The sequence below is a fragment of the Dipodomys ordii genome, unplaced genomic scaffold (assembly GCF_000151885.1).
Source record: "Dipodomys ordii isolate 6190 unplaced genomic scaffold, Dord_2.0 Scaffold29, whole genome shotgun sequence".
Taxonomy (NCBI): domain Eukaryota; kingdom Metazoa; phylum Chordata; class Mammalia; order Rodentia; family Heteromyidae; genus Dipodomys; species Dipodomys ordii.
Window position 1 is genome coordinate 1074060 of NW_012267245.1, and position 23680 is coordinate 1097739.

The window sequence follows — 23680 nt, forward strand, 5'->3', positions numbered from 1 at the left end:
GCTCCCCCAGAGTATCTTGGTGAATGTGTTTAAGTAGATGTCACAAGCAACAGCCTCAACATCTGTTTCCCAACTCAGGCTGTTTCAACTCAGTCTATAAAGGGAGGTGTGTGTGTGTGTGTGTGTGTGTGTGTGTGTGTGTGTGTGTGTGTGTGTGTGAACTCAGTCAATAAAGGGAGGTGTGTGTGTGTGTGTGTGTGTGTGTGTCCAGTAGTGGGATTTGAACTTGGGGCCTGGGCTCTGCCCCTTACTGTTTTTTTTTTTCTGGCTCAAGGCTGGTGCTCTACCACTTGAGCCACAGCTCCATTTCAGGCTTTTTGGTGGTTCATTGGAGATAAGAGACTCACAGACTTTCCTGCCTGTGCTGGATTTGAACCCAGATCTTCAGATGTCAGTCTCCTGGTTAGCTAGGATCACAGGCATGAACTACTGGTGCATTCATACCTTGTTTCCTCTTTGGCTTGCCTTTCCCCTCCCCTCCTCATTTTCTCTCTTTCCTTTTATAACTCGGACTCTGCAAAGTGCACAGGTCTGAAAGGCTCCAGCCAGTGAATGATCACCTATTTGTACCCATTGAGCCATTACCGGGGACAAAACATATACTATTCTACATTCTCTCGAAGGTTCTGCTCTGTCCCCAGTCCTTCACTCCTCCGTCACCCTGTTGTTACTTTCATTGCTATTAGACTGTTTGGCCTATTTTCAAACAGAGCTCCTTCAGTGCAGATGAGGAAACTGAGGCTCAGAGAGGCGAAGCCACTCGTCCCAGCCGCCTGCCCACACCCCAGTGGGCTTGCTCATAGGCTGCACTGGCAAGAAGAGCTGCCAGGTCATGGAGAATTCCAGAACCACAGCAAAGCTACCAAAAAAAAAAAAAAAGCATTTATTTTCTTTCCAGCGGGGCTGATTTCTGACAACCGAACCGGCCCAGCCCTAGCCAAGAAAGCCAGTTGAGCGTTTTGGCAAGGCCGGCGCCTGGCTGGACTGGCAGAAGGCCCAGCGGGGCTCGGAACATTTGCTTTGGATGTGGAAAGTGCCGAATTGACCTCATCTGGTGATGGAACCTGATTCATCCCGCAGCCCTGGCCCTCCAGGAAGGAGCCCGGAGCAAGCAGCTAGTCCTGGGGTTACATAACCAAACCCCTGCCCAGAGCTGCTGGGCTGGCTTGACCCATTCTGCCATCCAGCCCCTCCCCCCGCCCCCCTTGGCACTGTGGTCCTCCGGGTGACCCCTCAGCTCCGGGCAGCTGGCCATCTTGTTCTCCTGTGCCCCAGGGTGGGGTGTGAGCTCATCCCAGGCCCCACCTGGGGTTCACCTGGCTGTGCACTGAGGTCACCTGGCAGGCTTGCCAGGGGATGACGTCATCCCGTGACGTGCGCAGCTGCGCCAGGTAGGAAAGGTGAGCAGCTGCAGGAAGAGTGTCACTCTCTGGGCAGGGATAGGCCAGCGGTGGCCAGGATGCGACTCACCCTGTAAGCCCATTACTCATCACATAGAAGTCAGGCTGCGGTGAAGGAGGAGGCTTGTACCTGGCCCTCAGCAAGCCATTGTCCTCAGCCTCACCTCTTGTGACCCTTCTCCCTCCTCAGGGCCTCTCTGTTTGCTCTGTTCTGGGGCATGTAAGACTGTTGAGATTGCAGGTATCCCTCCCAGGTACCCTCTTGGGGTGCCTGGACATCGCTCAGCCAGGTAAAGTATTCAGAAGCTAAGGAGTCGTAAAGTGTCGTAAAGCAGCAAGTTGACTAAAAGCAGACATAGGAGTACAAGTCGGGCACCAGTGGCTCACACCTGTCATTCCAGCTACTCAGGAGGCTGAGATCTGAGGATCACAGTTCAAAGCCAGCCCGGGCAGGAAAGTCCATAGGCTCTTATCTCCAATGAACCAGTAAAAAGCTGGAAGTAGAATTGTGGTTCAAGTGGTAGAGCTCTAGCCTTGAGTGAAAAAGATCAGGGATGGTGCTCAGGTGCTGAGTTCAAGCCCTAGGACCAGCACGCACGCACGCGCGCGCACACACACACACACACAGAGCAGTCCCGAGTGGAGATTTGAGAATGCTCAGCCATTCCCTACTATGTAATCTTAAGAATAAAGATACTCTCAGCTGGGAATGTGGAGTGCTTGCCTAGAAGTCATGAAGCCCTAGGTTTGATTCCTCAGTACCACACACAGAGAAAAAGTTGGAAGTCATTATTTACCATAGCTAAGATATGGAACCAACCCAGATGCCCCTCAGTAGATGAATGGATCAAGCAAATGTGGTATATATACACAATGGAATTCTACGCCTCCATCAGAAAGAATGACATTGCCCCATTTGTTAGGAAATGGAAAGACTTGGAAAAAATTATATGAAGTGAAGTAAGCCAGGCCCAAAGAAACATAGGTCCCATGGTTTCCCTTACTTGGAATAACTAGTATATGTCTGAGACAAGCAGAAAAGGTCAGATGTTAAGTGAAATGAACCCCAAGATAAATATTCAAATGTTTTTGCTTTCATGCAATTGTTTCTAACATTTGTAAGATGATTTTTTTGTTGCTTTGTATGTCCCTCCCCCACGGTATAACCCCTGCTTTCACTGTATTTGATGTTGGTATAATTTGTGGAGGGGAAGGGAAAAAACAAATGGTTTAAATAGGGATACATGTGGACTCATTGCAATAATGAGATGTACAAGACATTAAATCAAAAAGCGAACTTTACAACTTTGGGGGTGGGGTGGGGGGAGGATGGGTAGGGGAAACAAAGGAGGAGACCTCAACAATGCTTGATAAGAAATGTACTCATTATCTTGTCCATGTAATTGTAACCCCTCTGTCCGGTATTTTCACAATAAGAAAAAAAAAGTAGACATTGTAAGATAGAAAAAAATAATGCACAAAAAATTTAGCAAAAGAAAAAGCTGGAAGTGGTGCTGTGGCTCAAGTGGTAGAGTGCTAGCCTTGAGCAAAAGAAGCTCAGGAGTTCAAGCCCCAGGACTGGCAAAAAACGTTTTTGAAAAAAGATACTTTCTTTAAACATAGATCCACTGGTTTGTTCGTTGAACTCAGAGCCTGGGCTCTGTCTCTGAGCTGTTTTTGCTCCAGGCTAGCGTTCTACCACTGTAAGCCACAGTGCCACTTACAGCTTGTTGGTGATTTATTGAAGAGAATTCCTCCATCAGGAAGGCGGGAGGTCAGAGAGAGGGAAAGCATTAGGCAAGTATAAGATCATTTTTGTGTGTGGTGGTGGTCCTGAGACTCGAACTTAGGGCCTTGCACCATTCCTTTACTTTTTGCTCAAAGGTTGATGCTCTACCTCTTGAACCACAGCCCTGAGAGACTCCTTGGATGGTCTGATTCCCTATCTCTGCCTAGGTCTCCCCCCGCCCCTTTTTATGTGTGTGAATTGAGAGCTATAGGAAGGCTGTGTATTGGTCACTTTGCTCTTCAGATCTGACACAGCATTGGCCGATCATAGCAGAGAGTCTTTGCCTCCAAAGCAATTTCTGTCATCTGAGGATTAGGACAAACCCCACATTAATAGCTTGGTGATTCAGGCTAGAGATGTACTAAACACTTTAAGATCCTTCCTGGTGCTTGCTTTTTCTTGTTTCACGCCAGTCCTGGAGTTTGAACTCAGGGCCTGGGTGCTGTCCCTGAGCTCTTTTTTCTCAAGGCTTGCGCTCTACCAACTTGAGCCACAGCGCCACTTCCAGCTTTTTCTGTGTATGTGCATGACTTCCAGCTTTTTGGTGGTTCGCTGGAGATAAGAGTCTCAGGGACTTTCTTGCCTGGACTGGCTTTGAACAGTGATCCTCAGATCTCAGCCTCCTGAGTAGCTAGGATGACAGGCGTGAGCCACCAGCGCCTGGTTCAAACTCATTTTGGTTGTTTTACGCCAGTAACATTGTGCTCACTTGTTACAGCAGCTCCCAGATGCTCATACAGTCGTCTGGTAGTGTTGCCAACCAGAAGCTACCCTAGGTCTTTGACTTCCTGCCTTTTCAGATGGGTGGAGACATGGCAAGATGTGTGTGTCTGTGGCGCTAGGCCCTGAACCCTAGTGGTATTGTCATTCTTCCCCCCGCCCCCCCTTGCTCTGAAGGGTTGGGAGCTATCCCTGAATTACTGGGGCCTGGCTCCATTTCTTATTTTAATATTCAACACGCCCCCCCTCTCCATTAGTAATGAGTGAGGTATTTCTCCTCCCCATCAATGCAGAGTTCTCAGAAAGTGACCCTAGAGCGTATCAGATCCAGGATTTGAACTTGAACCGGTCTGACCTCAAAAGAGATACTTTCCCCTATCTGCTCCTCTCAGGATCGGCTGAGATCCGGGCCTCTCAGGGGCCTGTGCTTGGGGGGCGGGTGTCTGGTGTCCCCAAGATCGGTGCCTCTATCTTCATAAAGGCTTCTGTCTGTCCCCCAGGGTGAACGAGCTGTATGTTGATGACCCAGATAAGAACAGCGGAGGGAAAATTGATGTCAGCCTGAACATCAGTTTACCCAATTTGCACTGCGAATGTGAGTATCACAAACAGCAAGACTCCACGCCTCCCGTGGCAAGCGATCCAAGATGAACTGTGCAGATAACGCCAGCTGCCAACAGTGCTCACCCCATGATGCCCCTTTGCATGCTTGTCTGCTCGCTTTCCATGTTTGTTTTTTCATTCCAAGACTGGGACTCGAACTCAGTACCTGCTTGCTGCTTTCACTCATTGTCTAGTGCTGTACCAACTGAGTCACACTTCCAACCCCTGCTCTCCCCCCCAAGCCCCCCCCCCCCAAGTCCTGGGGCTTGAACTCTGGGCCTCGGCACTGTCCCTGAGCTCTTCAGCTCAAGGCTAATGCTCTACCACTTGAGCCACAGTGCCACTTCCAGCTTTTTCTGTGTCTGTGGTACTGAGGAATAGAACCCAGGGTTTCATGCATGCTAGGCAAGCGCTCCACCACTGAGCCACCTTCCCAGGCCTGTTTTGTGTTTTGTGTTGTGTGTGTGTGTGTGTGTTAATGCTAGTACTGGGGCTTGAACTGTTTGAATCAAGGTTAGTACTCTACCACTTACGCTATACCTCCACTTCGGGCTTTTTAGTGGTTCAATGGAGGTAAGAATATCCCAGACTTCCCTGCCTGGGTAGACTCTAAACCTGTCATCCTCAGATCTCAGCCTCCAGCGTAGCTGGGATTCTAGGCATGAGCCACCTGGCCTGGGCAAAATGAAAACGAGGCCTTGGCTGCCTCAGTTTCCCCATCTGCACAATGGGCTCAGTGGGATCTGGCAGCAGTGATTTCCAGGAGAGTGATGCGATGATCTCCAGGCTTGCTGGTGAATGAGCTGGCGTTCTCTGGAAGGGAAGGGGCTGGTGCTGCCCCCCTCCTCCCCCCCACCCTGCCCCTCCCAGCCCATACCTCTCTTTCCTGTGAAAAAGGCCAGGGCAGGACAAGAACATTGGGTCAGCCTCTAGCCGTGCCGGCCCGTTGTTACTGCTTTGGGTGAGCATGACATCACAGCTTTGCATCTACAGCAGGATTCAAGCCAGAGATGTCGAAATCATGTCAGGTTTATTTAGTTTGAATATTTTTTGAGGTTGTTGTTTTGTTTTTTTTTTTCCCCTCCCTTTTGGAAAAAAAAAATTCCTCTGGCTGCTTCTCCTGCAGGAATCGGCTGTGGCTGTGGCGTAGGGAAAGTCTTAGTCACACCCGACAGACACCCCGGAGTGGGGAAGGGCGGAAATGGTACCACGCTTCATGCTGGCTCCAGGCAGTGACCCACGGTGAACTGCTCTCCCTCAAGACAGCCACCTGCCCATCCATCCTAGAGCCCAGCATCATGGGGCCGCCTCCTCCCCCTCCTCCCCTGCCCTTCTTCCTTCCCCTCCTCCCCTCCCCTTCTTCCTCCCCCTCCTCTTCCTTTTCCCCCCTCCCTCCTCCTTCCTCTCCTCAGGGCCTTGTGTTCCTTTCTTGCTTGGCTTTTTTCACTCAAGGCTGGCACTCTACCACTTGAGCCACGGCTCCACTTTCTGAGGTTTTCTTTTGGTGGTTCAGTGAAGATCTTCACAGAGCTTCCTGTCTGGGCTGGCTTTGAACCAGGATCCTTAGAGCTCAGCCTTCTGAGCAGCTGGTGTTACAGGCGTGAGCCACAGAGCCCGGCTGGAGGCCCCCTGTATTCTTGGGAGGCATACAGACCCTGGGAGCGTCATCTGCAGCATCTGGATGGCCCATGCTCTTCTCCACCGGCTGGGCCCCAATGCCTTGTATGGCGGGTTCTCTTTCCAGTCATTTCCAGCTGTTTGCACTCTGCGTCATACCCTCCTTTCGGCCGCTCCTGCCAGGGAATTCTGTGCATTTCTGTAGTTTACAGGATCCAAGATCTTGCCCTGGCCTGCCTCTTGGGCCATCTGAAGCCCTGCAGCAGGACCGACCTGCCCATTTTACACTGCCATAACAGATGCCCAGAGAGTCAGGACCAGGACCCAAGGCTGTCTTATCCCATGAGGTATGCAGATGGGAACCTAGAGAACGCACAGAGGTCCCCGGAGGAGGCAGCCAGTGGCCGGTCTCTTCAGAGTGTGTCTCCTTCCCTGGCCTTGGGAGAAAGAGGCTTTGGGGAAAGGAAGGTGTGAATGAATGAATGAATGATGAATGAATGAATGATGAAGCTGTCTCCCCCCACCCCCCCCCCCCAGCTTGAGAGTTCAAGATTCACTGTTTATTCTTTTTACTTACTGTTCATCAATCTCTGTTCTAAACATTTTCTAGATCTCTTCGCTACTACATCCATACTCTCTTTCATTTCATCCATACTTTTTTTTCATTTTTATTTTCTTGTTTTTGGCCAGTTCTGGGACTTGAACTCTAAGCTTGGGTGTTGTCCCTTAGCTTTTTTTTCTCAAAGCTGGTCTTCTGTCACTTGAACCACAGCTCCACTTGTGGGTTTTTGGTTTCTCTCTGCTGTGGGGCTTGAACTCGGGGCTGGGCTCCGTCCCTGAGCTCTTTTTGCTCAGAGCTAGTGCTCTGCCACTTTGAGCCACAGCGCCACTTCCAGTTTCCTGGTGGTTAATTGGAGATCAGAGTCTCAGAGATTTTTCTGCCTGGGCTGCCTTTGAACCTCGATTCTCAGATCTCAACCTCCTGATTAGCTAGGATTATAGGCATGAGCTATTAGTGGGCCTGGCTGGGGCTTTGTATTTATTTTTGTTGGTTGTGGGGCTTGAACTCAGGGCCTCTGATGCTGTCCCTGAGCTTTTTTTGGCTCAAGGCTAGTGCTCTACCACTTGAGCCACAACAGCACTATTTCCAGTTTTTGGCAGTTCATTGGCGATAAGAGCCTCATAGATTTTCCTGCCCAAGCTGGCTTCGAACCACGATCCTCAGATCTCAGCCTCCTGAGTGGCTCGGATGACAAGCAGCCAGCTGGCATGTTGCATTTTGATCATTCCCATTTCACAGAGAGCTATACTGAGGTGGGGGGGGTGTTAAGAAGTCCTCTCAGCTGGTTAACTGCAGATCGGGACTCAGATACCCGAGGACCCCCCAGGCCCTGGAACCTCTGCTTTCTCTGTCCGGCCATGGGCAGGGCTTTCCTGGTGAATGGGGATATTTGTGTGTGTGTGTGTGGGGGGGTGTTTGGCTCTCTTCTGCTGGCTGACTTCCTTTCCATCCTATGCTGCTGGGTGTGGGCGTGGCATCTTGGCACGCCAGGGCCGGGCCTCATGCCGCTCCGTTGGCATCCACAGTGGTCGGGTTGGACATCCAGGATGAGATGGGCCGGCACGAGGTGGGCCACATCGACAACTCCATGAAGATCCCGCTGAACAACGGGGCGGGCTGCCGCTTCGAGGGCCAGTTCAGCATCAACAAGGTATGGCGCCCCCCCCCTTCTGCCCTCCCTCCCGCCCGCCCATCCCCAGGTGATGGACCTGTGCCCTTGACCCCTGACTCCCACCCTGGCGGCCAGCAGGGGGCAGAGTCCAGCCCTGGCTCTTCCCCTGAGACTCCGGCTTCTGGGGGTGTCACAGTTGGTGCACCGGGGCTGATCTTCTCCCCATGCTGAGGGGGAGCCTGGGTGCTAAGCTCCTCTCTTGCTGGCCCAGGAATGTGTCCCAAGTCCCTTGAGCCAAGGCTTCCCTTCTTTGATGTGGAGTGGGGATTCAGTGAGCTACTACACACTCATTCATTCATTCATTCATCTGAGATTCTCACATTCAGAGGGGTGCTAGTTGCAGGGTGGTCAGCAGATGGTACAGCTTTGTATTTTCTTTTTGTCGGCCGTGGGGCTTGAACTCTGGGCCTGGGCGCTGTCCCTCAGCTCTTCAGCTCAAGGCGAGCGCTCTACCACTTGAGCTACAGCGCCACTTCCGGTTTTCTGGTGGTTTATTGGAGATAGGAGTCTCACGGTCTCTCCTGCCCGGGCTGGCTTTGAACCGCGATCCTCAGATCTCAGCCTCCTGAGTAGCTAGGATGACAGGCGTGAGCCACCAGCGCCCGGCAGCTTTGTATTTTCACTCATTCATTCATTCCTTTTTGTGTCGCTCCTGAGGCGACACTCAAGACCTCACACTCTTCCCTGAGCTTTCTCGATCAAAGCTAGCGCTCTACCACTTGAGCCACACCTCCACTTCCACCTTCTCTGCTGGCTCATTGGAGAGAATGAGTCTCACGGAGATTTCTACCCTGGCTGGCTTTGAACCAGGATCCTCAGACCTCAGCCTCCTGAGTTTCTTTGGAGGATAGGCGTGCGCCACTGGCACCCACCCGCAGAGCTCTGTTGATGGGTGGTGGCAGTGTGCATGCTGAGGGCATTTCAGAGGGGTGAGTTGCTGTAGTGGGGGGGGCAAAGCAGGGGAGGTGCGAGGAGGGGGGACATCAGCTCCAAAGGACCCCATCTGTTATTGGCTGATTTTCCCGCCAGGGGTGGGCATGAATGGCCAGGGCACTGGGGCTGGGCCCTGAGCAGCACGTGCCTGCATTCTGCTCAGCTCTGGACACATGAAGCTTCCCACTGGAAGCTGGGGCCCAGAGAGGTTAAGTACCTCCCCCAAGGTCACACAGCCCCGACATCCTGTGTCTCCACTTCCTAGTCCCAGGATCACTGGTCATTCATGGCTCCTCCCCTCCTTCCCCCAGCCCTTGACACGTGAGCAGAAATAACCAATCCCCTGGCCAAGTCTACCTTAGAGACAGGTGGTGCGTGTGCACGTACAATCTAAACACATCGGACCTAAAGTTAAACCATCACAAGTCCCACTTGGAGCCGGTGGCATTTGCCTATAAGCCCAGCTGCAAGAGGGGCTGGGAAGGTGGCTCAGTGGTAGAGTGCTTGCCTGGCATGCATGAGGCCCTGGGTTCGATTCCTCAACACCACATAAGCAGAAAAAGCTGGAAGTGGCGCTGTGGCTCAAGTGGTAGAGTGCTAAGTCTTGAGCAAAAGAAGCTCAGGGACAGTGCCCGGCCCTGAGTTCAAGCCCCACCACCACCAACAAAACAAGAGGCTGAAAACTGAGGATCAAGGTTTGAAGCCAGCCCAGGCAGAAAAGTCCATGAGACTCTTATCTCTAAATGACCAGCAGGGGGCTGGGAAGGTGGCTCAGTGGTAGAGCGCTTGCCTTGCATGCCTGAGGCCCTGGGTTCGATTCCTCAGCACCACATAAGCAAAAATGAAAAAAGCCAGAAGTGGCACTGTGGCTCAAATGGTAGAGCGTTAGCCTTGAGCTGAAGAGCTGAGGGACAGCGCCCAGGCCGAGTTCAACCCCATGACTGGACCAAAATAAATAAATGACCAGCAAAAGGCTAGAAGTGGGGTTGTGGCTCAAGTGGTAGAACGCCAGGCCCTGAGTTCAAGCCCCAGGGTTGGAATAGAAAATAAAGGGAGGAAGGAAGGAAAGAAAGAAAGGCAGAGAAGGGAAAGGAAAAGAAAGGCATTCTGGGTAACTGGTGGGGACTGGAGTGATGGAGGGAGCGTCGGCAGGGCCTGGCCACGAGTTGGATGTGGCGGATGAGCACAGCCGTTAACTGGGGGAAGCCATTTTTGCGGTGACATCCGGGTGTCTTCACGTTGTGGGGAAGCAGGTGGCAGCCATCAGATGGTTGTCCTGGGGTTCATTGAGGGTTCTCATTAGGGGTGTTAAGTAGAAGATAGAGGCGATTTTGTGGAGCTGCGGGCGTCCATGTGGGCGCCAGTGGAGGAGCGGGGAGGGCAGGAGACATGAGGGGGAGGGCCTCAGGGCCCCCACTTCCGCCCCCACTTCCGGCCTCCTGAGCCCTAGTAGAACAAGGCCTCCCAGAGTTTCTGATCCACTGGAGAAGCAGCGGTGTTCAGCGAGCTGACAGAGGCTGGGAGCTTCATCGCAGTCCTGGGGTCCCCCGCCACCCCCAAACAACGTGAGGCTGATTGACAGACACCCCCTGAACTCCTTCAGGGATCCGGGAACTTGGACAAGGGGCAAGAATTATGTCTGTCTGTCTGTCTGTCTGTCTTTCTCTCTCTCTTTTCTTTCTAAGCTCAAAGTCTGCTTTGCATTTCCTTCTGCAGTAGACATTGAGCAGGAATAGTGTAAGCCGAGGTTTTTTTTCCATCAGGAGAAATTGCTGGATTTATATATTATTCAAAAGGTTGCAAAACACTTGCAAAGACATTGTACGCTCATCCTTCCTGTGTAAGCGCAGCAAAGCATTTCACCTCCCCTAGGCTTTATTATTTGATGCATTGCTAAAGAATCGTGTTCAGGTGTGTGTGTGTGTGTGTGTGTGTGTGTGTGTGTGTGTGTGTGTAGCCTTGGGCTTGAACTCAGGCTTTATTATTTGATGCATTGCTAAAGAATCGTGTTCAGGTGTGTGTGTGTGTGTGTGTGTGTGTGTGTGTGTGTGTGTGTGTGTGGCCTGGGGCTTGAACTCAGGGCCTGGGCACTGTCCCTAACCTTTTCTGCTCAAGGCTAATGTGAACCACTCTACTTCCAGCTTTTTGGTAGTTCATTGGAGATTAGAGTCTCACAGACTTTCCTGCTTGGGCTGGCTTTGAACAATGATCGTCAGAACTCAGCCTCCTGAGTAGCTACGATTACAGGCAGGAGCCACAGGTGCTCAACCCTGCATCTGATTCTCTTTTTTTTTTTTTTTTCTTTTTCTGTGCTGGGGCTTGAACTCGGGGTCTGTGCGGTGTCTCTGAGCTTTTGTGCTCAAGGCTAGTGCTTTACCTACCACTTGAGCCACAACTCCACTTCTGGCTTTTTTGATGATCTATCCCTTCGAGCCACAACACCATTTCTGGCTCTTTGGTGGCTCATTGGAGATAAGAGTCTCACAAGACTTTCCTGCCTGGGCTGGCTTTGAACTGTGATTCTCAATCTCAGCCTCCTGAGTAGCAGTGCAGCAGAGTGGCAGAGGTGGCATCTACTTCTTTTTGTTTTTTTTTGCCAGTTCTGGGGCTTGACCTCAGAGCCTGGACACTGTCCTTGAGCTTCTTTTGCTCATCTAGCCCTCTACCCCTTGAGCCACAGCGCCACTTCAGGCTTTCTCTGTGTATGCGGTACTGAAGAATCGAACCCAGGGCCTCATGCATGCTAGGCAAGCACTCTACCACTGAGCCACCTTCCCAGCCGTGCATCTACTTCTTTTAAACATGGTTTTCAAGTGTCATTGAACCACTGTGGCCCCAGACACCTTCTGTCCACACCCACTCTCCCTCCTTCTTTGGGGGTGAAGGGGAGCCGTGCGGACTCCAGTCACGATGGCTGCTGACAGCCCGGATGGCCATCACCCCCATCAGCCCACAGCCACATGGGCGTTCTCGCCTCCGGCTGTATCCAGCGGGGAGGAGACCTCACCCTCCGGGGATGGGGTGCGGGGTGTGGGGGGAGCTGGCCCCAGCAGTGTGTTTCTTAAATCCATCAGAGGCACTGACGTAGATGCCTACGTCACAGGCTCTAAAAGCGTCGTCCTTTTTTTTTTCCTTTCTTCTGCACACAGTATGTGCCGACATGACTCAGCCACCTGCACGGACTCTTCTGGCCCAGGGAACGAGGGAGGGAGGCAGGCAGCCAGCCAATGAGCATGCATGCGGATGAGTCCTGGCCCCTGGGGGCGGGGCTTGGGGGCAGGTGCTCAAGACAGATCTTGCTCTTCCTTTACTTTCCTTTTTGTCAGTCATGGGGTTTGAACTCCGGGCCTGGGCGCTGCCCCTCAGCTCTTCAGCTCAAGGTGAGCGCTCTACCCCTTGAGCCACAGCACCACTTCCAGTTTTCTGGTGGTTTATTGGAGATCAGAGTCTCACGGACTTTCCTGCCCAGGCTGGCTTTGAACTGCGATCCTCAGATCTCAGCCTCCTGAGTAGCTAGAATGACAGGCGTGAGCCACCAGCGCCTGGCTTCATTCACTTTTATCGTGGATGGAAGCAGGTGGCCGGGGTCCCCAACCCAAGTCCCACCCATGCCTGATCACTGCATAGGAAAATTCTAAAATTCTGACAAGGTAAGGACCACATGGATGGCCTTGGGATTTTTGTTGTTGTTTGGTTTTGTTTGTTTGTTTTGTTCAGGTGCTGGAGGGTTGAACTACTTTTGCTGAAGGCTAGTGCTCTACCACTTTTTCAGTGATTGTTGGTAAGAGTCTCACGCAGACATTTCTTGCCCAGCCTGGCTTCGAACCTTGATCCTCAGGTCTCAGCAGCCTCCAGAGTAGCTAGCATGAGCTACAAGTATAAACTCTTGTGAATAGTTTTTTTTTTTCTTTTTGCCAGTCCTGAGGCTTGAACTCAGAGCCTGGACGCTGTCCCCGAGCTTCTTTTGCTCAAAGCTAGCACTCTACCACTTGAGCCACAGCGCCACTTCCGGCTTTTTCTGTGTGTGTGGTGCTGAGGAATCGAACCCGGAGTCTCATGCATACAAGGCGAGCGCTCTACCACTGAGCCACCTTCCCAGCCATGTAGTTAGTTCTGAAGACATGCTGTTCCTTCTTACTCAGGTACCTTTCCCAGCCTTCCTAGTGCAGATCCCAGACTAGGGCAGATCCCCCGGTCTCTCAGTCCTCAGTCTGTGTCACACATGGGGTCCTTAACCAGGGTTAAGGCTCATGTCTGTGTTCTTTCTCTAAACCTGGCACCATGTCTGGTATTAAGGGCTAAAAGATGACAGGTCTTGCTCCTTCCTCCCTTAACGGGGCACCTGCTATGACTCGGGGTGGCTAGAGAACGTATCTGGGGACACAGCAGACAAAACCCCCCGGCCTGCAGTTTCCTTTCTAGCAGCAGGAAGCCGAGGAAACTCCTGAGCGGAAATGGGTGGGCCGTGCCCAGCAGCTGGCGGGTTGGGGGGATGACAGCCAATTGCTTTTTCTGTTGCTGCTTGGTTTGAGACCGATGTTGAGGTTAGGGCTCTGGGAGGACAGGCAAACGCAGCTGTAAGGGGGAAGGCTGGAAAGCCGTGGGGGGCGGGGGTTCAGGAGGCCGGGACAGGCACGGAGGGCCCACTGAGGCAGGCCTCTTGTTCTGCAGGGGGCATTTTGCGCCAGCTCTAGTTGGGAGGAGAGAGCGGGAGGGGCGGGGCAGGGAGGGCGGGGCCAGTGGCTTCATTTTCTCCCTTGCTGTAATGAAATACTCGAGGCGGGACACCGCAGGAAGACAGGAGGCTTCCTTAGCTCAGGTGGCATCGCGTGGCTGGAAGTCCTCCTAACACAACTGACCACGGGAATCCCTCCCGAGGGCAGCATGGGGAGTGGGGGCCCCCCCTCGGGGGAGGCCCCAGCCCAGCGTGGGAACTGGGGGGCAGACCCTAATCCACACGGGGGTCCAGGCCTTGGGGGGGGTCGGCGCTGAGCTGCGGCCAGGTTGGGGATGGGGGTGAAACCATGGCTGCTGCCCTGGGCTGGGACAGGAAAAAGTGAGTTAGGGGTTCACACGGGCCCCCGAGATCCTGCACCCCAGGATGGGGATGGAAGCGGGGGAGGCGCCTGTGCTACCCATGGGGCTTCTGGGATGGAGAAGGGGGGGGGAGGAAGGGGAAGAGGACAGGAAGGAGGAAGAGGGAGGGGGAGAGGGGGAGAAGAAAAGGAGGGGGGAGTAGGAAGAGAGAAGGAGGGGAAGGGGAGGAAGAGGAGAGAAGAAGGGAAGGGAAGGAGGGGGGAAAGGAAAGGAGGGGGAGGAGGGAGAGGGTCTTTCTCTCTCTCTCTCTCTCTCTGACCCCGGTGTCTGCTGCGTGCCTGGATCACGCAGTACCTGCAGTCCATCCCCTTCCTAACAACACCCACCTTCCTTTCCCAGGTCCCCGGCAACTTCCACGTGTCCACACACAGCGCCACCGCCCAGCCGCAGAACCCAGACATGACCCACGCCATCCACAAGCTCTCCTTTGGGGACACGCTGCAGGTGAGGGGGGGGCCTGGGGAGGGCCGCCCGGCGGAGGCTCTGCTTCATCACCCGAATCCATCTTGGGGGCCGGGTGTTTATGGCTCCAGAGCCAAACCTCTGCCTTCCACGGCTCCTCCGTGGCTCTGAGCGCCTGCCAGAGTCTAGGCGGTTGTTAATATATGGAAGGTTATGTAGCTCACAGTGCGCCACTTCTGGCTTTTCTGCTGGGTGATTGGAGATAAGAGTCTCTCGAACTTTCCCTTCCAGGCTGGCTTTGAGACTCCTTGGGTTGGAGGCCAGGAGAATGAATCCCAGGCAGCCTCCTAAGGGGATTTTGTGTGACAAACCAGGTGATACCAGGAGCCGTGGCTCAACCCTGTAATCCCGGCTACTCAGGAGGCTGAGATCTGCAGTTCAGGAAAGTCCACGAGACTCTTTACCTCCGGTGAACCACCAGACAACCGGAAGTGGAGCAGTAGCTCGAGCAGTAGAGTATTAGCCTGGAGTGAAAAGGCTCAGGGACAGCACCCAAGCCAGCAGGCCGGGTCCTGCCCACTGCCTGCCTCACCTGTGCCGGCTCCGGAGCTGCACATTTTCCCCTTCTTTATTTATTTATTTTGCTGTTGGTGGTGGGGCTTGAACTCGGGGCCTGGGCACTGTCTCTGAGCTTTCTCACTCAAGGCCAGCGCTCTACCATTTTGAGCCACAGCGCTTTCTGGTTCCCTGGTGGCTCATGGGAGATGAGAGTCTCACTGAGCTGGCCTTGAACCGCGATCCTCAGTTCTCAGCCTCCTGAATAGCTAGGGTGACAGGCGTGAGCCCCAGGCTCTCCGCTTTTCTGTGCAGCTTTTCTATGAGCTAAACCCCTCTGGACCCCTGTGTCACCCTTGAGGAAGGGATCCCCAGGGTGGGGGGCACCTGGCCAGTCCCTCACAGCAGGGCCTGGCCTGGAGGTACCACCCCCCCCCATTCCCTCCCTCACCGTTCCTCTCCACAGGTGCAGAATGTCCATGGTGCGTTCAATGCTCTCGGGGGTGCAGACAGACTCAGCTCTAACCGTAAGTACCCCAGCCCCAGGCGGTGTTTTCCCCCTGGAATCTGCCCAGAGGAGGCACAGGGGGAGGGGAGGAGAATGTACTTAATCCCTGCCATATGGGAGGAAGAAAGTGGTCTGGGCATTATATCAGAGCTTCATAGAAGGCAGCTACTTGGGCTGGGAAGGTGGCTCAGTGGTACAGTGCTGGTCTAGCATGCATGAAGCCCTGGGTTCGATTCCTCAGAACCACACACACAGAAAAAGCCAGAAGTGGCGCTGTGGCTCAAGTGGTAGAGCGCTCGCCTTGAGCTGAAGAGCTCAGGGACAGCGCCCAGGCCCAGAGTTCAATTCCCATGACCGACAAAAAAAAAAGTAAAAGGCAGCCTCTGTGTGTGTGTGTGTGTGTGTTGTGTGTGTGTGTGCACGTGCACGCACTCATGCACTTGTGCCAGTCCTGGGGCTTGAACTCAGGTTCTAGGCACTGTCCCTGAGCTCTGTGCTCAAGGCTAGCACTCAACCAATGGAATCCCACTTCTGGCTTTCTGGGGGTGATTCACTGGAGATAAGAGTCTCACACACTCTTCTGTCTGGGCTGGCTTCCAATTGTGATCCTCAGATCTCAGCCTCCTGCGTAGCTAGGATGACAGACAGGCGTGAGCCACCAGTACCCGGCCTGTACAGATTCTAATAAACATAGTGTAGAAGTGTGATTTGGGTAAGACATTCATTCTTTCATTATGTCAAGGGGAGTCTTTGGACTCCTGATTTAAAATAAGGGTGCTGAGCCCCACCCGGACCCCTGAGCAAGAGACCCTTGAGGAATGAGGTCTGGGGTCTATGTTTTCGGTCTATGGTATTGAACAAGGTGTGTTGAAGTCTTCCCCAGGCTTTTTAGCCCTGAGGCTCCAGGTTTTTCCCAGATTTATCCAACCGGATTCTAGAAATATTTTTCCTCTCCTTAGGAGACTCAGCAAGAGCCACAAAGAGGCAGGGAGGGATTGTGCTGGAGCCTGGAATGTTCTCTGTCCCCACCCCTCTGACAGATGAGTGTTTGAGGAAAGATTCAAGGAGAGCAGGATTTAAACCCGCAGGCCGGCATTTTCCATGTTGCTTTCGCTCTGTGGTTTCCCTGGAAGATTCTAGAAAGGCATGGTAGAAGGTTCCTCCGCTTTTCTCAGCATCCCTCAAGGCCCACGGGAGAGTTCGGGCTTTTTCCCCCGCTGAGATCCGGCAGCGCTGGGCCGATCTTCGGTCAATCAGCCTGGTGTTCAATTCCCGTTACTTCACACTTATCAGAGGCTGATTCATGGATTCCTGGCCCATTCATGGCTTTGTCCAGTCATTGTTCCGTGCGTTCATTCATTCATAAGCATTTGCGACGGTCCACGCCGTACCAGGCCCCGTGCAGGGCTTTGTGGACAGGGCGCTGAGTAAGGCCCAGTTCCTGCGTCCTCCCCCATTCATTCTGGAAGGGAGATGAGCTGCTTCAGGATGGAGGGGGAAGTGTGGGTCACTCTTTGCCAAAGGGGAGAGCAAATCGATCACAGATGATGCAGTTCTTCCCACTGATGAGCTCCCTTTTAACACTGAAAGCCTCAGGGCGCCTGTAGCTCACACCTATTATCCTAGCTATACTGGAGGCTTGGGACATGAGGATTGAGGTTCAAAGCCAGCCTAGGGGAGGAAAGTTTGTGAGACTATCTCCAATGAACCAGAAAAACACACACACCCCCCCACCCCGAAATTGGAAATGTAGCTCAAGTGGTAAAAAAAAAAAAAACTAGCCTTGAATGAAAAAACTAAGGGAGACGGTGTTTAAGCCCCATACAATAGAACTGATAGCCAGTTTGTCTTAAAAGTAATGGCTACTTTCTGGGCACTGGTGGCTCACACCTGCCATCCTAGTTACTCCAGAGACGGAGATCTTAGGGTAGGAAAGTCTCTTGAGACCCTTTTATCTTGACTAAACATGGAAAAGAAGCCAGAAGTGGTGCTGTGGCTCAAGTGGTTGAGTGCTAACCTTGAGCAAAAGAAGTTCAGAGGTTGGGCTGGGAATGTGGCCTAGTGGTAAAGTGCTTTCCTTGCATGCATGAAGCCCTGGGTTCGATTCCTCAGTACCACATACACAGGAAAAAGCCAGAAGTGGCGCTGTGGCTCAAGGGGTAGAGTGCTAGCCTTGAGCAAAAGCAGCTCAGGGACAGTGCCCAGGCCCTGAGTTCAAACCCCAGGACTGGTGCACACAGACACACAGACACAGACACACACACAGACACACACACACACACTAATGCTACTCAATCCTCAGAATGAAATGGGATCTTTCTCAAATGCCTTTCTTGCCAGAAGTTGAGGCTCAGCTTTTCCTAGATCTTTCATAATTCCACCTATCCACACATATTAGCAAGTGCCTTTCTCCTACCCTTTTTCAGTAACTTAGGTTGTTTGATTTTGGAGTAGTTCATTGGCATTAAGAGTCTCACAGGGACTTTCCTGCCCAGGCTGGCTTTGAACCACGAGCCTCAGATCTCAGCCTCCTGAGTAACTAGGATTGACAGGCGTGAGCCACCGGCGCCCGGCTGTGGTTTTTTATTTTTTGCCTTTTTCTTTTCCTTTTCTTTTTCTCCCCTCACACTCACGGTTTTGCCTTGGTGATAGACATTTGGGTTATTTCCAGAGTTGTAATAATTCTGTACATGCGGGAGGAAATGCTCTGTCACTGGCGGGGAGAAGTTGAAGATGGATCGTCTTGGCTGGTGAAAATGGGAGCAGGCGCCCCCGTGCCGTGCCTGTGGGCGGGGCCAGGCCCATCTTCTCCCGCCTCTTCCTGTGCCCTTTCCACAGCTCTGGCCTCCCACGACTACATCCTGAAGATCGTGCCCACCGTGTATGAAGACAAGAGTGGCAAGCAGCGGTACTCCTACCAGTATACGGTGGCCAACAAGGTGGGTGCGCCAGGCCTGGGCTGTGCAGCTGCGCCCCCTGCTGGCAGAGGACAGAGGACAAGAGCAGTTTCTGTCAGGCCTTGAGAAAATGAAAAATCTGATCCTTGCTGTTAGGATAGCAACAGAATCCAGGGGAGAAAACTCTAACCAGGAGTTGAGGGTGTGAGCTGTGTAAGCAAAAGCAGCCAAGAGCCAGAAGCCATGCATTTGAGAAAGGTCCCATTTCATTCTGAGGATAGTTTGAGTAGCATTAGTTTGTGTGTGTGTGTGTGTGTGTGTGTGTGTGTGTGTGTGTATACGCCAGTCCTGGGGCTTGAACTCAGGGCCTGGGCATTGTCCCTGAGCTTCTTTTGCTCAAGGCTAGCACTCTACCCCTTGAGCCACAATACCACTAATGGCCTTTTCTGTGTCTGTGGTACTGAGGAATCGAACCCGGGGCTTCATGCATGCTTGGCAAGCATTCTACCACTAAGCCACCTTCCCAGCCTAAGCCCTGGGCTTCTTTTGCTCAAGGTTAGCACTCTACCACTAAATTACTCAGGTGGCTGAGATCTGAGAATTGAAGTTCAAATTCAGTCTGGGCAGGAAAGTCTGTGAGGCTCCTGTCCAGTGAACCACCAAGAAGCAGGAAGTAGAGCTGTGGCTCAACTAGCAGAGCACCAATCTTGAGCAAAACAAGCCCAGGGAGAGTGCGAGATTCTGAGTTCAAGGCCCAGTGGCTCACGCCTGTCATCTTAGCTACTCAGGAGGCTGAGATCTGAGAATCACGGTTCAAAACCAGCCTGGGCAGGAAAGTCCATGAGATTCGTATCTCCAGTGAATCACCAGAAAACCAGAAGTGGCGCTGTGGCTCAAAGTGGTAGGGTGCTAGCCTTGAGCACAAAGAAGCTCAGGGACACTGCCCAGGCCCAGAGGTCAAGCCCTGCAAACAACAACAGCAGTAAAAGGAAAAAAAAAAAAAAAGAGCTACTACTGGCACAAAAAATGACTGAATAAATGAATGAGCGAATAAATAAGATGGTTGTCCACTGAGACAATGCTTTAAAAAAAAATGCTGAGCCCAGAAAGGAAGGTAGGGTGACACTTAATATTACTGCTATTAATTCATGCTTTCTCGCTGTCCTTAGTCACCCTACCCCTCAGCTCTCCTAGAGAAAGCTAAGCTGAGCATTCTTCCCCCAAGGCCCCAGAGAGCCCGGACAGGCCCCAGTCTGCCCTGTAAGCAAAAAGCAGCGATCAGATCTCAGCATTATCCCTGAGAGCAACCTGAGCTGGCCCAGGCCCAGCGTTTGGGGCTGGGGTACCCCAGTGTGGGTCTCCCCTTATTGGAGAAAAGTGACAGTAGACTAGAGGGAGTTCTCAGAAGTTCTCAGACTGGACAAGGGCTACTGGTCATCATTTCTGACCCGTGAGGACAGAGACTGACGCATTGACACACTGTTCATTCAGCCCCTCAACTCATTCCCACGTGGCTTTTGTGCTCATCCCTGGCATGCATGCATGCATGCATGCGCGAGTGCGGGCACACATGCAAATACGTAGCCAGCACTCATATGCATGTGCAGAGACAAAGCATGCACGCATGCGCACACAGCCGCACGGGCAGGACTCTTGGTCCTGTGAAGCTCAGAATGTCCCTTCCGCATTGGCCATTCATGGCCCCGGTCTGCACCCCGTGTCCCTCTGTCAAAATGCATCCTGTCGCAGCGTTAGGGACAGTGATATGCTTGCCTTTAATGGGGAAGCCATCACCCCCAGAAAGCCAGCAGTCAGACCCAGGAGGCGCTGACAGAATGGGCATTGTGCAGCCCACGAGTTATTGGGGGGGGTACCTCTACTATCAGATGCAGCCTGAGATTCTGACACTGCTTCCGGGTTACGGGGTAAACTTGCCCATAGCAGAATGGGCCCAAGATGTCTCCAGTGTGTTACCCAAAGAGCTGCTGGTGGCAGAATCCGAAGGGGGTGGGGTGAGGGGGAAGGCCCCCTCCTCCCTGGGCAATCTGGGCCCCCCTACTTTCCAGAAGGCCCGGGTTTCTGGCTCTCATGTCCCCCCTCCTTTCCTCTGTTCCAGGAGTATGTCGCCTATAGCCACACTGGCCGTATCATCCCGGCGATCTGGTTCCGCTATGACCTCAGCCCCATCACGGTCAAGTACACGGAGAGAAGACAGCCCGTGTACAGGTTCATCACCACGGTCAGTGCCCGGCCCCGCCTGGCCTTGTTAACCCCCAGCCTGCGCCGCCGGGCCCCAGGGATGCTGGGAAATAGGACAAGAAAGACATCAGTGTCCAGGGTGTTTCTCGCGCAGCTTATTTTCCAGGTTGAAGCACATCTTGGCATTCTCCAGTTACTTTATTACGTGTGTGTGTCCAGTATTTGGGGCTTAAACTCCGGATCTGTCACTCTCACTTGGCTTTTTCATTCAAGGCTGGCGCTCTACCACTTGAGCCACATCTCCTTTTCCGGCTTCTTTTCTGGTTAATTAGAAAGAAGAGTCTCACAGCCTTTTCTGTCTCCTGAGTAGCTAGGATGACAGGTGCAAGCCACCCAGTAGCTTTAAAAAATATGTGGAAATTATTCTTAGCAAGATATATTCTTTTCTGTGTTTCTTTGGCAGTAAACAATTGTCAGATTTTTTTTTTTTTTTCTGTCTTTCTCTCTCTGTGGCTGCTGTGTATACCTTGTCTGGTTTTCTCTGGGGCAGCTTTAAGAACCTGTCAGTTTTCTGTTTTTCTTTTCTTTTTTTGTTGATCCTGGGGCTTGAACTCTGGGCCTGGGCACCTGAGCTCATCAGCTCAAGGCGAGCGCTCTACCACTTGAGCCACAGCACCACTTCTGGGTTTCTGGTGGTTCATTGGACATAAGATTCTCTCAGACTTTCCTATTTGGGCTGGCTTTGAAGTGCGATCCTCAGATCTCTACCTCCTGAGTAGCTAGGATTACAGGCGTGAGCCACCAGCGCCTAGCTTGGATTCATACTGTTGGTGGTGGTGGTGGTGGTGGTGGTCTTGGGGCTTGAACTTGGGGCCTGGGTGCTGTCCCTGAGCTCTTTTTGCTCAAGGTTAGCACTCTATTACATGGAGCCACAGCACCAGTTCTGGTTTTCTTTGTGGTCCATTGGAGATAAGAGTCTCACAGACTCTCCTGCCCAGGCTGGCTTTGAACCTCCATCCTTAGGTCTCAGCCTCCTGAGTAGCTAGGATTACAAGCATGTGAGCTACCAGTTCTCAGCTCTGGTTTGGAGAGTGGAGGCCTAGGGCATATATGCCAATGGAGCCAGACCACCAAGACAAAGAACGTGAGCGAAAGGGACTCATTAAGAGAAAAATCAAGTTGGGGGTGATACCTCATGCCTAGAATCCTAGCTACGTAGGCCAGGAGTTATTCCACAGACCCCTAAAGCCAAGGGTTTATGAGCAAATGATTTTCCCCAAGATCCCCCAGGCCAGCCCATCCCGGGGGGTTCTGGGAGCTGATTCCCTGTCATTCTCTTTGTGTGGCTGACCTACAAATAGCTGCACCAGTGCTTCTGGCCAGGCAGGTGCGGCCTGAGCCATCTCGGGGACAGAACCTCCCCGGCCCAGGCCTCCCCGTGGGGTGAGGGTCCCTCCCTCTCCCACGTCCTGTCCCCTTGGCTCCCGTGTGGAACGCATCCTAAGCCCCGGAGCGTCGGGGTTCACTTGGCAGATGGTGGAGGAATGAAGCCACGTCACGTACCCAACGGTTGATGCTTTGTAGAAATTCCCATTCTAGAAACTTCCATGGGCCAAACCCTATACTTGGGCAAGATTCGAAAAAGGAGCACCAAAGGACTGCCATGCTCTATAGTAGGGGTGGGGGGGTCCAAAAAGAGCCCCCCCCACCTAAGTCCTTGTCTGGGAAGCTCCCCCAAAAGAAGGTGGTGAGGCCAGAGAAGAGGGGGAGTCCCAGACCCCCTGAAAGGGACTGGGATGTCCACAATGGAGGCCCTCCAGCCTCCTTCCATAGAGGCTGGCCTCCCTAACCAGCCAAGGTCAGCCATTGACCTTGGAGGAGCTGGAGATTTCCCCAAAGCCACCCGGGAGGACCCCCCTCTCCCACCCAGGGACCAAACACCCCATGACTCCTTTAGCTTCTCCCCCCCCTTTTTTTTTTTTTTGGTCCCCAAACCAGTCCCACCATCTCCACCCCATCCAGCGTGGGCCCACCATCATTATCGGCTAGATTTCCTGAACCACCGGCCCCCCCCTTTTGTTGCTATGGCAACGGGGGGGGAGAGGCAGGGGGGGGGGTCAGGTGCAGAGACAGCCGGCTGCCCCGACAGATGGCGTCATTGTGAAGTTACAAAGCCCCTTGTCACACAAGGACAGCAGATGTCGAGATGACACTGGCACCAAGACACGCACGTGTGTGCATGCGTGCATGTGCGTGTGTGTGTGTGTGTGTGTGTGTGTGTGGGTGTGGGTGGCCAGGGCACGGAGGGAGAGCGGGGCTGGGCCTTGACCACAGGAACCTGCAGCTGGCTCCCCCCCCCTTTTCTCTCTGAGTGGGGGGTCCTCTACAAATAGCCTTGGGGGGGGCTGATGAAGAGGGGGCTTAAGCCGGGTGTGGTCCTGTGGCACCCGAGCGGCTGGGAATGTGGCTGTGGGTGGGCTGGGGACAGACCTGTCAGCTGTGGGGGGGGGGCTGGGGACAGACCTGTCAGGTGTGGGGCTCTGCACAGAGTACGTCCTAAGTATGGGGGACCCCTCCAGGGCACCCCTCCTGAAGGATTCCGGGGTGTGCAACCTGAGCAGATGCCTCCCCCCTTCCCCCCCAAAACCTGCAAGCAGCGTAACGGTCCCCTCTGCGTACCCAGCATGCCTTGCGCCTGTGCAGACTTTATACTTTACGCTCCGCCAGGAAATTGCTCCTCCAAAGAAATCAGGAGATTATAAGTGACAACAGGCAAGTGCCAGCCGCTCTTGCTCTCTCTCTCTCTCTCACACACACATGCACACCCCCCGCACATTTGTCCCCAGCCACTTGATCGCAACTCCTGTTTTGAGATCTCCCTCAAGTGGGTGGTGGTGACAGATTGGCCGGCTTCACACGTGTGGCGTCTTTCTCGGCTTGCGTGATGGGTTTTATTCTGGGGGAAGTGGCCAGGGGCCAAAATTGGGGTGGTTGCCCACCAAAAGTACAGCAAATCGAGTGATAGGATTCTCCCATTGAAAGCGGCCCAAAAGCTAGTGGGTGTTTTTTTGTTGCTGGTGTTTCCCACCAGTACTAGGGCTCGAACTCAGGACCTGGGTACCAGCCCTGAGCGTTTTCATTCAACACTAACACTTGATCACTTGAACCACAGTTCCACGTCTGGCTTTTTGCTGGTTCATTGGAGATAAGAGTCTCATGGACTCTTA

The 23680-nt window shown here is 53.1% G+C and overlaps 1 protein-coding gene across 1 annotated transcript in view; it reads left to right on the plus strand.

Moving 5' to 3' along the window:
• Ergic1 (endoplasmic reticulum-golgi intermediate compartment 1) overlaps positions 1-23219 on the plus strand; it is a 42208-nt gene extending 18989 nt beyond the window's left edge. Inside the window, exons 4-10 of the mRNA XM_013015967.1 lie at positions 4410-4504; positions 7717-7841; positions 14232-14336; positions 15316-15376; positions 18196-18296; positions 20371-20658; positions 23157-23219. Of these exons, the coding sequence (XP_012871421.1) occupies positions 4410-4504; positions 7717-7841; positions 14232-14336; positions 15316-15376; positions 18196-18296; positions 20371-20658; positions 23157-23219 (838 nt within the window). The remainder of the gene's footprint in view (positions 1-4409; positions 4505-7716; positions 7842-14231; positions 14337-15315; positions 15377-18195; positions 18297-20370; positions 20659-23156) is intronic.
• Positions 23220-23680: the final 461 nt, after the last annotated feature.